Genomic DNA, 14,634 nt, shown 5'->3' on the forward strand with positions numbered 1-14,634 from the left:
TAGCTGAGACGGTATGAGGGAACCGAGAGATCATTAAATATAACCTCTTATAAATAATGCTTCGAAACAAGTATTACATTACTCAAACAAACGTTAGTAATATTAGTGCAAGAAGATTTACAGTAGCTTTTTGATCTCATCATACAAGACTAATACAAAAGCTGCCCCAGTTCCTCGGAGTACGTTCGAGAATGCTCCTTTAAAGAAAGCACCAGGACCTTCTGTGCTCAATATCTTGGCCCAACAGTGAGCAGTGCTTTTGTATTGCCGTTCATTCATAGGCCTTCCCGATTGCATCATCATCCTCCGCCTTACGGTGTCCAAGGGATAAGAGCAAATGCCGGCAACAGTGGTAACAGTCTACAAAAACCAACAACAATTAATTTATGTTTAGTTTTACCAACATCATTTCAGCACTAAAACGTGCACCGCTAGGTATTTCTAGGTAACTCCCCCCCCCCCCATTTATTTTATTTGCAATACGCAGCCATTTGTTTTGAACGCTATGCGGCCTGCCCACTGCTACTACGAGTACAACTTGCCAATTCACTAAACTATTTCTATACTTGCGATCGTTTAGTGATCTTAGTGCAGCATTCGATCACGTGAAGAAATTCAGGAAATAGCCCACTTCTTAACTCTTTTAACGAGCCTGCGATCTTCCTAATGAGATCCAAATTGAAAGCTTCAATAATTGGTTCAATATAAAAAACATTTCAATCGAACCTATAATTTTACATATCTTCATACAATTTTACAAGTAGCACTTGCATATTATCTTCATCTATCTCCTTGTCTATTTACTTAATGTGAACTAAATATTAAATCAACTATATAAAATATCATTTAAAACAAATTACCTGTGCTATCATCCAAGATATAATTAACGGTGTGTTCTTCGGATCAGGTAGCATACCCCGTGCGGTATCATAGAAGCCGAAGTAAGCGGCTCGATAAATTATAATTCCTTGCACCGAAACAATGAAGCCTCTATAAAGGCCAATGGGTCCGTCTGACTTGAAAGTCTTAGCCAAACAATCTATTAAACCATTAAATTCTTTACTTTTACCTTTTCCGACGTCTGTAGCTAATCTAAAAAAAATAACAACCAAAAACATTGTATATTTTCTACATTAAATTATTGTACAAAAGATTTCCATAAATAATTAATTAAAATAGGAAAAATAAATCAAAAATTACCTGGTTCGCGCGAAATCGAGGGGATATACAAAACACAACGAAGTCGCCCCAGCGGCGCCACCTGATGCCAAATTACCCGCAAAATATCTCCAAAACTGAACGTTTTTATCTATACCTTTAAGGAAAAATCCTTTGTATACATCTCTAAATGCAAAGTTAAGGGCTTGTGTGGGGAAATATCGAAGTACGTTCGCTAAATTTCCTCTCCAAAATGACATAATCCCTTGCTCTTTCGGTATGCGCACTATGGCATCTAAGATTCCTGAAAAGGAAAAAACCTACTGTTTAGAACAAACAAATAATACTTACAGAGAAAAACTAAATTTAGAACATATTTCCATACCTTTGTAACGCTTGTCCTCTGATATTTGTTTAGAAACATGTTGCACTTGCAAAAGTAACTTAACTCGCTCTATAGGTGCTACCGCAGTTTTTGAAACCGCAGCCGAAATGCCACCCGCAAGAAAATCCTTAACGAATGCACTACTGCCTTTATCCTTCTTCTCTTCTTTGCCTTTCTTATCGTCTTTTTTTGACATTGTGATACAAAATGGTCACGTCTCTTAAAATATAAAACAAAAAAAAAATCCTTACAGGATTGAACAAAGGTGATTCATATAAATTTTAAAATTGCATTAACAACAACAATAAAGCCGTGTGTAAAATTTCAATAAAACAATAATCAATATATATAGCAATATTTATCTATCAGAAATTCTTTAAAAGTTAGAAGAAAACAATATTATTGAGAAAAATCCGTGACACCATTTGACAGACGTTAAAGCGTGTTTTTCTTTAATTCTTTTGAAAATAGAACAAATAAGAAATCTCTTTTGAAAAAAGGCAATAACTAGTCATCCAAAACATATTCACCAAAATATATGTTGTATTTAAGCTACACATACTACATTTGTTTTATAGTATGTTAAATTATTTTCATCGATTAAAACCAAACAACTGTTTTGGTACACTCATAATTTTCAAAGATAATGTCAAATTGAAGTACGAAGTAATCTTTACTCCAAAAAATTCTCAATCATGTCGGCCTAGACAATTTAAAAAACATGGCGCAAAATAAAACATTTTGGTAATGTAACAAAAATATATTAACATTATCAACAGATGGCTCAAATAGTTTTACGCATAAACGTATCAAAAGAGCATCGCCTTCCGCGCACTGACCTCGATTGAGATGAAGCTGTAAAAGCTCCTGAACTAACAGCAACAACTACAACAGAAACAACACTATTACAATTTATAGTAATACAACATTACAAACTGACTTGACAACGAGACGACATACGAGTATGTAATAACCTTGATTCCTCGATTTGGTGCGAACTGGTGTTAAATTTTAATTATTATTTTCCACCTGAGCAGTAGCTGGACCACTAAGTCAAGATCTAGTGGGCAACTATAGCAACTTACTAGATCGTACGTAGATCGCGGATTTAGATTCCGAAGGACGAACGTTCTGTGTGTGTGTCCGTTTCAGCCCACACACGCCGACTGTAAGGCAAAAGACTCCTCTTAAGATATCTAGTGATAATGCAGTGTGGTATTATGGTACGCAGATGATGTTGCTGTCTATCCTCTGGAAACTTGTTTATAAGCAATGACAGTCTTATGTAATTAATGCACAAAGTGTGAATTATTTTATATATTTAAGACTATATGCTGGAAATTGAACCCGCAAACTACGATTGCAAATCTCAGTCCTCTACCATTAGACTATCACTGCTTAACGTCTTATGTATAATTAAATAACACTGTCATTGCAAGCGCAAACGAAATGTGATTTCCACAAACCCATGTCAGATTCGCGCGTTGGCTTTCAGCCTATAATCTTTACGCAGGTTACAGAGCTTTAAAAACTTTAAAAGGAGTGAACATGTAACTCATTTACCAGCAACCTATTTACACCTATTTGCAACTTCCCTGTATGTAGTAATCGCTCTGAAATATGTAAGATTTTTTTTTTCTATTGGAATGTGACCAGTAGCTTCTGGAAGTGCAAGGTTTGCAGAGACAGAAAATAAATAATAATTTTTGTTGAATGTAGTACTTAATTAAAAATTTGAATGCTTTTTAATCATTACGTTATTCGTTAATTCCGAAGCCGTTGATTTTAAGGTAAGGGTATATCAAACATTAAGTGAAAGGAAATAATATTCACTCCTTTAAAACTTATACACTTAAATTCGACATCATTTTGTCGGTGTTATTCAAACTCATATTAAAAATAAATAATTTTGTATAGAAGTTGTTCTTGCGAAGGTAATGGAATATGTACATATTTTTCATCATCATACTTATAAATAGCATTTATTATTAAATGCTGCAACAATTTTTTTTTCACTACCAACCTAATTTAAGGGCTAAATTAAACACTATAATTGTTAAAACACTCGTTTTTAATATTTAAAATAACACGTTATAATACCGTTTATTTAGCAAATGGGGTTTTAACAGCTTAAAAATATGTATGACGCACCTTTTTACCTTTTCAGTGGAAAATAAATTAAGATTTTGACCTCACTACACTAATAAGTGTACATAATATTGTATGGCTAATGTTATTTATTTTCTTTTAAATTTCATAATATACATACGCAAGAAGTTATTTTTATAAAAATATAGGGACTCTGGAGGCATGGGAAGCAAATAAAATCCTTGTCAATGTACGGATACTTTATTTGTAATTAAAAATAAGGCATTTTGCAATGTAAATACAATTCATTCCCTAATTAAAATCTTTGAATTGAAATTGCTTGATTGAAAATGGAGAATTTGGAAAAGTAAACACAATTTATTATTAGATTTAACAGTGTAAAACACAGGGCATGATTAATAAATAAAAGTTCATTGATTTACTGAACCAATACAATATGAAATTAATACTAAATTCATCATAATGGAATAAATAATCACAAATTGTTATTATGGATGAAATTAATGTGTGCGAAGTCAATGTTTGTATATAAATATATATAATGAAAATGTAATTTCATTGGTTACTGTTAAAAATAGTATTGCTTGCTATTATGCTACGTTAGTAGAGAAGTAATGTAGTTAACACATTGTGATAAGTAGGTAACAACAGTAACAACTTCCAGTGTATTGCACATTTGACTGCACCTAACATTCTACATGCAGATACATAAAGGTGAATCGAAATGCAGTATGACAGGATAATAACTTGCTTACAATACGGGTAATTGTCTAATTAATTTAAATTATTACTATTTATTTAAGTGGTTTTAGATGTAACTGTGCGAGTAAATCGTACATTTAGGAAAAAAAATAGCAATTGACTATTTATTTTCGTATTTTTGCAGCGTTATCAGCGTTCTCCTTCATAATTTTAGACTTGAGATGGTCCTTGTACTTCAAAATACCGCCATTCCATTTAGTTACTGTAGAATTCTCACAGATCCAAATCTCTTCTGCTACCTGCCAATGCATCATAATTTAAATTATATACTACCAATACTTTCATTTATGAAATAGTTAAAGAATAAATCTGAAATCGAAATATTGAAAAAATAAGAAAATAAATGTATGTACACCATGTTATGTAATGACAATGAAAAGTCACAAATGCAAACCTGGATGCATATGGTGGCCGCCATTGAAACACTATTATACTTATTGGTAAAAAAATTATGTCGAAATATTATAAATAGAAATATTGTTACAGATCTATCAATATCTTTATATGACAAGGTAAGGCAGAAAAAATATTGAAAAGGAGTCTAGTATATAAGCAAACCATAAAAAAAATTATGTAGAATTTAGCATGAAATAATTTCAGATCATAATTTAGAAATAGATCAAATCAAACAAATACACTTATAAATCTTAACTAGAGATAAAATTGTGACACTGACTAATAATTCATTTGTTATAGTGACCAGTCCTCATAGTGATATTTGGGGAATGTCCCAGCAGTGGACGTCTAGGCTGACATATTGATGATGGTGATGACTAACAACTTACCTGATTAATAAGCCTGAAGTCGTGGCTAACCAGTACCATACCGCCGTCAAAATCATTAATCGCGTCGGCTAAGGCGTCGATGGTCTCCATGTCAAGATGGTTGGTAGGTTCATCCAGTAGCAGAAGATGAGGTGTTTGCCATGCTAGCCACGCGAACACAACACGACAACGTTGTCCATCAGACAGCTGCCGCATTGGACAAACCTACACAAATACATATTACTTAGACATGAAAAAATCATAAATATACTTCAAATATTTAAACTCAGATTATAAGCAGATTTATTCTTTGTCCTTTATCACGTTTAAGGCACATTCAGCAGTTAGCCTCCGTAACTGATAGTTGCAAATGCGGTAGCTAAGTCATTACATTGACTTTCCAGTTGCTATATACATATATTTATTCCCTACTATTTTTAACTCCTCATTAACAGTTTTTATGTTAAGTGCTTCATAGGTTTCTGTGTTGATAATGACATGGCGCATTTGAGACGCCTAGATACCATTTTGTAGCCTTTCAATAGTTTTTGAATTAACAAGACATAAATCCATATTGGTTTCCGGATTGTTTTGTATATCAGTAATTTCTGGTCGATAGACAGTTTGGGATTACGTGCCATCCCAGTAATGTTTCTGAATTTAAAGAAAATGTTCAGAGCAATTTCAAACAAAAAGTACCTGTTGTCGCCCAGTAAGGCCATATCTTCCAATAATCTTCCTCATTTCCTCACGTTCACGCACCTCCGGGAACTCTTTAAGCATGTAGTCCAACGGTGAAAGATCCAAGTCCAATAGTTCATGCAAGTGTTGGTGATAACGACCAATACGCAAGTGAGAGTTCTTCCTAATCATGCCAGTACTTGGAACAAGCTGTTTAAAACAAGCAAATTTTTGTAATTAAAAATCGAAATTTCCAATTTAGTATAAATTTCAGAGAGAACTTGAAATCTCACTTATCCAATGCTGGTGCTAATTTTTGTAATATTTATTTATTGCTTGATACTTCAAAACTTAGAGACCCTAAAAGTAACAGCTAGACCATTATATAATCTGCTGTAATTATTACATTTTGCTAACCATTTGAACAATGCTACTTGGTTTTGTTAAAGTTGATGCTGTTAGCATTTGATGCTGTTAGGATTTGATGCTGTTAGGATTTTACAGCTTCATCGGAACTGAGTTCACGGAGCGGAAGAATCCATGAACTTAGTTCTGAATATACAAATACATTCAAATTAAACTATGTCCTAATGGCTAATAGTTAATACATAAGCAAAAATTGATATCAAGAATATTTCTTACATCTCCATAAAGTAGTTTTAGCAGAGTGGATTTGCCAGCTCCATTAGGGCCAACCAAAGCAATTCGTGTATCTAGATCAATTCCAAACTCCAAATTCTTGTAGATCCAAGTACCATTGTCAGTGTATCTAAAAGATACATTCTGTAACAAATTTTAAGAATGTTACAAAAAATTATTTTAAATGAAAATGTCTCCTAAAAAACCACATAATTCAAGTAAAGAGAGGATTTGTTACTATTAAAGTGAACATAATTAATTTTTATGAATATTCCACACAATTTTAATACACAAATAATGTAAATAAAACAAAATATATATATTGAAAAAAAAAAACAAATAACGAGATTATACCTATTAATAATTATTTAACAAATGAACTATACTCACTTGCACCATAATAACAGGTGGTGGTACTTTTCCGCATGATGGGAAATAAAAATTAAGAATTTTGTCATCTACAACTTTTTCAGTAAGACCTTGAGCAACCATTTTCGCGAGGGTCTTCTCTTTGGATTGCGCTTGACGTGCAAGTTTAGCAGATCCGTGACCGAATCTATTGATGTAATTCTGTAAAAAAACGTATGATTAATATATTTTTAAATACATACATGCATATATATGCAAATGTCAAACGTAAGGGGTAGCCACAGAAAATGTGTGAGCATTACACACACGGCAACTATCCCTCTGTAATCATTAAGAAAATAAATAATTAATAACTCTCTTATTGAATAAACAAATACAATTGTTTGAACTATCACATGTGTATAAAACCAAATGTTTTTAAGTTTTTAGTAATTAGCTTAAGAAAATAAAAGAAAATTCTTTATTATTAAATACTATAACACTGGTGCCATGTACTTGCGCTAGTCGACGAAAACGCAGCATCAACCATTTAAACGGGGCATAAAATGGCTCCGTCGCGCAAAATAAGCACCTTCAGTACTTATTTACTTTCTATGTATGGTTTAAATTTTGTGAAAAATTAATTGGATGATAATTGAGTAAAACATAATAGTTAGTAGAATAATGAATGGATTGTTTAGAAGCTCAAACCAAAAAATGAAGCTAACTTTCATGTGTGCAATTTGGTCCTGCTCCCAATTGTATTGCTTCATTTGATTCTCTAGCAATTCCAAGCGAGTACGAACAAATGCTTCATAGTTTCCTGTATAATATTTGAGACGACGCTTGCTCATGTGCACGATATTAGTGCAGACACCATTAAGAAAGTCCTGGGAATGCGATATTAGCACCAAAATTCTCTTGTACCTGAAACAAAGAATATTTGTTACAGAACTAATTATAGAACATCTTCACTGTAACATATATTTATTCTTTTGTATAGACTTTGCCAAGCTTTTTTATAAGTCAAAACATTGATACAACATACATTCAGAAATACAAATCACAGACTACTTCCAAGAACTACTTTAAATGTTGATTTTACTCAGAGAAGCCTAGCAAGAAACGAGATAGTTACTCTTAAATCCCATATTTCTATTTTTATTCTTTATTAATTGACATTTGTCATGAGAAAATCAGCATTTTTTCATTTTATCTTTAATACAATAATATGGTTTATTGATCAATCATTCTTTAATATAAGCTTTAAAGTTTTGAGTAGCAAATAAAAAAAATACAAACTGTTTGAGTTCTTCTTCGAGCCACACACAAGCATCTAAGTCAAGGTGGTTAGTCGGCTCATCCAGTAACAGCAGATGCGGCTTGACATAAAGTGCGCGAGCCAAAGCAATTCGCATACGCCAACCTGGGCACAAATACAAGTAAATTATGGTGAATAGTTCATTTGAAACAACAGTCAAAGTGTAATACATAGGTTATATCAATTGTTTATTATATAATATTTTTATAGGTTATGACAGAGATTCTCAGACTTTGTTTTTCATAGACCACTTTCAAATTCTAGCTGGTTCACCAGAACCAGCTAAAATTTGAAGATAGAAGTGTTGCGGTCGGCGGTGGCGGTTTGTAAGTCTTGACAATTACTATATGTGGAATATGCATGTTTTTGTAAGTAACAGTTACTGAGCTTCTTTTAATATTATGTGCCTATACTGGTAGGTGAAATCAAAATAACATTTTAGTTTTTTTAATATAAACCCCTGTAGTTCCCCAGATAGTCCTGGGAGACCACCTGGACCACTTTGGGATCCACAAGTTTAGGACAAAGATAATAGTAAAATATTTTAAGAGAAATGCTACACATTCATCATAATTACGATGAATATAATTTCTGTAAAAAAACACAAGTTCAAGGTGTAGCCACTCACCTCCAGAAAAGTCTTTGGTTGCTTTTTGCTGCATTTCTTTTGTAAAGCCAAGACCGTGAAGAATATTGGCAGCACGAGCCTCAGCTGTGTCAGCACTCAAATCTTCCAGTCGGTCATAGACATCCATCAACTGTTCTTGTGATTCTTTGTGTTAAAAAGAAAGTAATATTAATATGTAATAAATGCTGTAGAAAAATTTGAATAAAATATGTGTTAGTGCATGTTTGTTAGTCAATAATTAAAAAGGACAATGGATTTTATAAAGATTATCCTTAAAAAAATCCATTGTCAGAGTACAATTACCTTTGGTCTACAAATAATGATGCAAATAAAGATTTAAATAAAACCAATGGGTAGTTTAAATAAAAAATAAAATTTAAAATGTATTAACCATCATCTTCACAATGGGCTAATTCCTCAGCCAACTTCTCCAGCTGTATTCTCTCCTCATCGACTTCCATCACACACTGCAAAGCAGTTTTATCTGATGCAGGCATCTCTCTTGTCAGATGAAAAATATCAATATGTTGCGGAATTGGAACTTCACGACGACCAAGCACCGAAAGCAGTGAAGACTTGCCTGGTTTGAAAATAATTTCACATCAAAGAAACAAATTAAGTAATAGAATGATTTTAATTACGTTTTCATACAGGTTTCATAAAACATTATTCCTTCCATTATAATAACAAATGTAATAAAAAAAATAAAAAGTCATAATAAAATATATTTGAGATTGAAGGCAAATTTAGAAGATTTATTTTTGTTAAAAATATTGAAAAGCCATCTGCCGAAACTTTAAAGTAACTCTTCTTTCCAGCTACACCACAAAACTCCTATTTTAAAAAATTGTGGTTATGTTTTATAGGAGTTCAGCATTCACTGTAATGCATAACATTTCTATTTCTTTGATCTTATTTATTATAAACAAATACATACACAAAATCACAAAGAAAAATAAATATAATAAGTCATAAATGCACAACCATAAAGCTAACAACAAAAATACTGAGGAAAATAAAATAAAACTATCCAGAAAATATTAGATTATGCTGCACAGATATTCTTTTTATTTTCATATGAACATTCTTGAAAAAATCCAATAAAATTTAACATTGATAAACACAATGCAATAAAAAATGTAGTAGTACTTAAACAGTTCAAATTGCAAAGGTTAGACAATTTATTCCTCATAATGTATTAGTTTTATTAAAATATAAAAAGAAATGTGATAATATTAAAGGTGTTTATAATATTAATTTTAGGTAATAATCAGAGTAGTAGTTGAGTAACAAGTAATTCTAATGTTTTTCCTGTTTCAATTTCCATAAACACTTAACCTTAGACTCATCTGCAACATCCAGTCATTAGCAAAAACAGCTAATATTAAATATACCTTAAAAAGATCTTTTCCCCAGAAAAAAGAATAAGTTTCAATTCATTACATAGCAATAATAATAAATTGCAGTATGTACATAACAAATAATTTTTATGAAAAACTTACCACATCCATTAAGGCCAACAAGACCATATCGCCTTCCACAATTCAGCTCTAAAAGTGTATCTTGCAAAAGTTCGCTGCCATAAAAGGTAATTGAAAAATTTGCAATTTTTATGTCCCTGGATCTTGGATGGACAGCTAAAGTTCCTGTACATGATCGTGCTTCGGAATTCATTTTTGCTTCTGCTTCTAATTTTAAGCATAAGGCCTCTGAAATTAAGTTAATTACTTATAATCACATACCTATACAGCATTGTACACATTAACATTTATATTACATACAATAGTGGTGTATGTAATGATGATTAAAAAAATGTTTTATAATTGAAATGTTTATATTAAAATATTGTATAAATAACAGAGATTTGAACAATCAAATACGCAAAAGTTGTTCAATGAATAGTTATTTAAAATATTAAACAAAGTAACAAACGGCAGATAATTATATATAAAAAACAGGCTTACGAAACTAAACACATAACCTTGAAAAAGTTTTAGTTTTGTGTTGTTAAAGATCAAAATTTAAAAGTGCCTTCACGTAAAAATTACCTTCAGCAGTTAATTCGCGATCAATGTTGCCGGTACCGTTGGTAGCTGATCCATTCTCATCGGCTGTTACTCTTGCTACAGACTTTTTGTTCCGGTTGCTGGCTTGCTCTTTTTTCTTTTGTTGTGCTCGTTTCTTTGCGTCCGACGGCATTTTGATGATTGGTGTAACTGTAAGATATTTAACAAAATTAATGGAGTCAAACAAGAGCACGTTTATCATAAGAATTATATTTTGTGAAGCACCGCAATTTTAAGAATGATTCACAACAAATTATTAAAATTAAAAACTTTATTGTTTGGTAAAGTTAAAGAATGATTTCTAAAGGGTTACTTTCCACATTACAACACAATTAACTTAATTAAATGCAAAAATAATAGCACCTACATATGTATGTGTAGGTATATGAAGGAGTCGACTGTGTCTACACGTGCAGCTTAGGAAAGAAAGACAAAATCAAATGCCATTGACGGTCTGTGACCATTCGTTTACTGACAGTAATTAATATTGACAGCTCATGGGTCTCACAGCAAAAGTTACCAATCCGTTTACAGAAAAGTAGAATGTAGTCCGTTACGATTGGTTCAATTATTGAACAGTGTAGCCCTATAAAAACATGTTGAGAAAGATAATAAATATCACTTCATAATTAAATTTCTTAAATATAACTACTCATTATTAATTATGTACCCTTTGCAACACAACAGCAAAATTTAAAATTTTCGTAAATTTTATGTAACATTGTATAGATATATACCTTTTTGGCTGTTGTAGGTAAAAAAATAAATCAAAGTATATGAACAACCTACATCCGAGGTATTATAATACAATCGAAATTAAATTAATTACAAACAAGCTATGTAAGTTAATTAAGCATTTTATGAGTATGCGCAATTTACGAGTGTTAATAATGTGTTGATACAATAGTATTTAAGCTCGCTATCCGTGAATGTAAAAGAAAATTGCATCCATGAATTACTTATTTTTTCTCGTATCGTTTTATTTTAATATTTGAGTTTTTGGTAATTACCGCGTGATAATATACATTACTATTATAAAAGTTATATTAAAAACTACATTAAACGAGAGTGCTGTTAGAATGTCAGCAGTGCAAACGAAAAAAAACAGGTCTGCATAAGACGACGTGACGTGTTATTTTATTCATATTGTTTTGGAATTTTTTATGATTAAAAGCATAAGATTTTAAAATTGTTTTATTATTATTATTGAACGTATATGTTAATAAAGTACTATCTTAAACAAAAAAAAAATTAATCGCGTTTTTTTTAATTAAAAAAGCACGGGCAGTAAGTTATGGAGAATGGACTATTCCAGTAAATAAATGCCCACGTGTGTACGATATGTAATTTCGGAGTCAATGTTATAAGGAATTAAATAACTATTTTATTTAGCCAAGAATACGTACTTTATCAATAGAACAATTAGAATAGAATTATTAAAGGTTTTAATTTTAAAAATAATGAAAATGAATGTTTAGGGTTTTGAGAAGTTTAGAATTTTCAGATTTTATTTAGAAAAACATATCACATTAAAACATTGAATAACTAACTACTTGTATTAAATTTAAATTGCGAAAAAGTATTTAATAAAAATAAAAGTAAATTTAAACATATGTAGATTATAATAGACCAATTTTTAAGCACAGGTGACAGCTATAACTTTGTAGGTTAAGTTATATTAAAAAAGTCTATGATGTAGTTGTAACCACATTGAATGTTAAATAGAATTTTTCGTTTTAATATTAATATTTAATCGTCTTTCTATTGATTCAATACGCATAAATGCTATAATATATGTTGTGTTAATTTAACTAGACTGCCAAATTGGTATAAACTAAGAAGTTAATGGTATTTCATTTCTCGTCATTAAATTTTTACTACAGGTCTGTGGAACTTTAGTTAAAATTTGATGAAAAATTTGACTGCTAAAATTTTCATTGTATTTCTTTTTACTTTCTTTGTTCAGATCACATATGACTTTTTTATTAACGTGAAACATGAAGACTATTTCAGAAAAAAAAAAAAAATTTATTTCTTTGGGAAATTTATTAAATTCTAAGGAATAACTTTGTAATCCATAGACACCAAAGTAACACATGTACTAGGATAGTAATCTGGAATTTGATTTGAAAGATTATAATCATAATTAATAATTTTTCATTAGCATTAGATCAGTTTTAAGACAACTATAAAACTGAATCCAAAAATTTTTTAAATGTAAATTTTTCTCTTATGCTAAATCAAATTTCAGGTACTATATTTATTTACTTGTTATCTTCTTGGCTCATGGTATGACAATGGTTCATATCTCAGAAATTTTATTCTGTAGAATCTGAATTTCAGGTTATCATAAAATTTCTGCCAAGAAAATTGTGTAAGTGGAAGCTTGGTTGCAGGAAAAATTGAATAATGTCCATAGTCAACTGTCAATATTTTTAATACATAATTGATAACACACAATTCAACACAAAAATTGTACATAGAACCAAACCAATACACATTTTTAACAATTTGGAATAGTATTTAGATTTATTACTTGGAGTTTTCACAAGGCATCGGATTATTTTTATGCATGAAGCACTTATTACTTTTAAAATTAGCAAAACTTTTTTTTAACTATGGTGATTTACTAATGCCAATCTATTCCAATATTTTCATAAATCACGATAGCTTATGAAAATATTTTAAAGTTCATTTGTACAACATTTATCCCAATACAAGGCAAAATTGAATGTGGTTCAATAACAAGTGGACATATCTTTGTAAATTTGATGGATAGTTATTGAATATTAACATATTAAATTGTATAGATTGTAATATGGACAATATTGATATATACTAGGCGTATATCTAACCTTTTAAGAATAGATTGAAAGATTGATTTAGATATATGGAAAGCATGCAGTATTGTAAAGCAGTATTTCTCATTGATTGTTTTCAAAGCATTCTTAACTTTAATATATTTCAGCTTCATGTCTACTAAAATATCCCTACAAACCTGTTTAAAAATACTTTAAAACATTACACCTGTTTTTAAAACATCAATTCCACTTTGTGGAGACATTACACAAATGACTGAAGCACAATACACAATAGACATACCTAGCAATCTAACTGTAAGCATTAAATAGAACGAACAATTCTTTTACTATCTAAATTTCGTATTATCATTAAAATTTATATTTCGAGCGTTTTTTTTTTAAGATTAAAGATATAACTTTATTTTGTCTCTGAACCGTACAAGTTTTAGCTCTTTTAGTTTAGATTATAGAAGCGATAAGTAATTAAGAGAGGTTAAACATTTCTGTAATAGCTTATCAGTGTTAAGTAGTTGTCCAAACTACTATTATAAATTAATAATACAAATACCATTGATATTAAATAGATATTTACCTAAATAAATAAATAAATTACTCTCACGTTAATATGTAAAAAATAGTAATGTTTAACATGATGAGAATGGTCAAATACATTGCAACAATAGACTTTGTAGAGCAATAACTATGTGATACAAATCAATTACTTCTAATGAATCTTGAGATTGTTTGTGACCAAAATAACATAACTATTTGTAATTAATTGCATTATTAAAATTTTTATGTATATGCAGGCAAATACAATGTTGATCACTTAAATTTTGCATATATATAACATCTAAAGTATATGTTATGTTAGAGCTTTATTTAAACATAATGCTATAACAATAAAATGTCAACTACTGTTGTTGGTAAAAAAATATAAAATATTTATTTACTTTTTACGGCAGTTCATCC

General features: G+C 30.4%; 1 protein-coding gene across 2 annotated transcripts; it reads right to left on the reverse strand.

Moving 5' to 3' along the window:
- Positions 1–117: 117 nt before the first annotated feature.
- LOC137922135 (ADP,ATP carrier protein) lies at positions 118–11,023 on the reverse strand. Of its 2 annotated transcripts, XM_068765029.1 has the most exons (11): positions 10,844–11,023; positions 10,298–10,504; positions 9,187–9,375; positions 8,796–8,939; positions 8,149–8,272; positions 7,575–7,773; positions 6,889–7,068; positions 6,502–6,642; positions 5,878–6,069; positions 5,200–5,403; positions 3,851–4,653 (listed from the first exon to the last, which is right to left on the reverse strand). In XM_068765029.1, exons 1-11 carry the CDS (start codon positions 10,992–10,994, stop codon positions 4,519–4,521), a joined length of 1,866 nt encoding a protein of 621 aa, XP_068621130.1. In that variant the 5' UTR covers positions 10,995–11,023; the 3' UTR covers positions 3,851–4,518. The 2 variants fall into 2 exon arrangements, with proteins under 2 accessions (XP_068621139.1, XP_068621130.1); XM_068765038.1 differs by lacking the exons at positions 3,851–4,653; positions 5,200–5,403; positions 5,878–6,069; ... (6 more) ...; positions 10,298–10,504; positions 10,844–11,023 and adding exons at positions 118–360; positions 861–1,092; positions 1,201–1,462; positions 1,544–1,697; positions 3,394–3,408.
- Positions 11,024–14,634: the final 3,611 nt, after the last annotated feature.

Source organism: Battus philenor, unplaced genomic scaffold (assembly GCF_028537555.1).
Source record: "Battus philenor isolate CCGP_79_NKW_IND1 unplaced genomic scaffold, ilBatPhil1.0.hap1 SCAF_1, whole genome shotgun sequence".
In the NCBI taxonomy this organism is placed as follows: Eukaryota; Metazoa; Arthropoda; class Insecta; order Lepidoptera; family Papilionidae; genus Battus; species Battus philenor.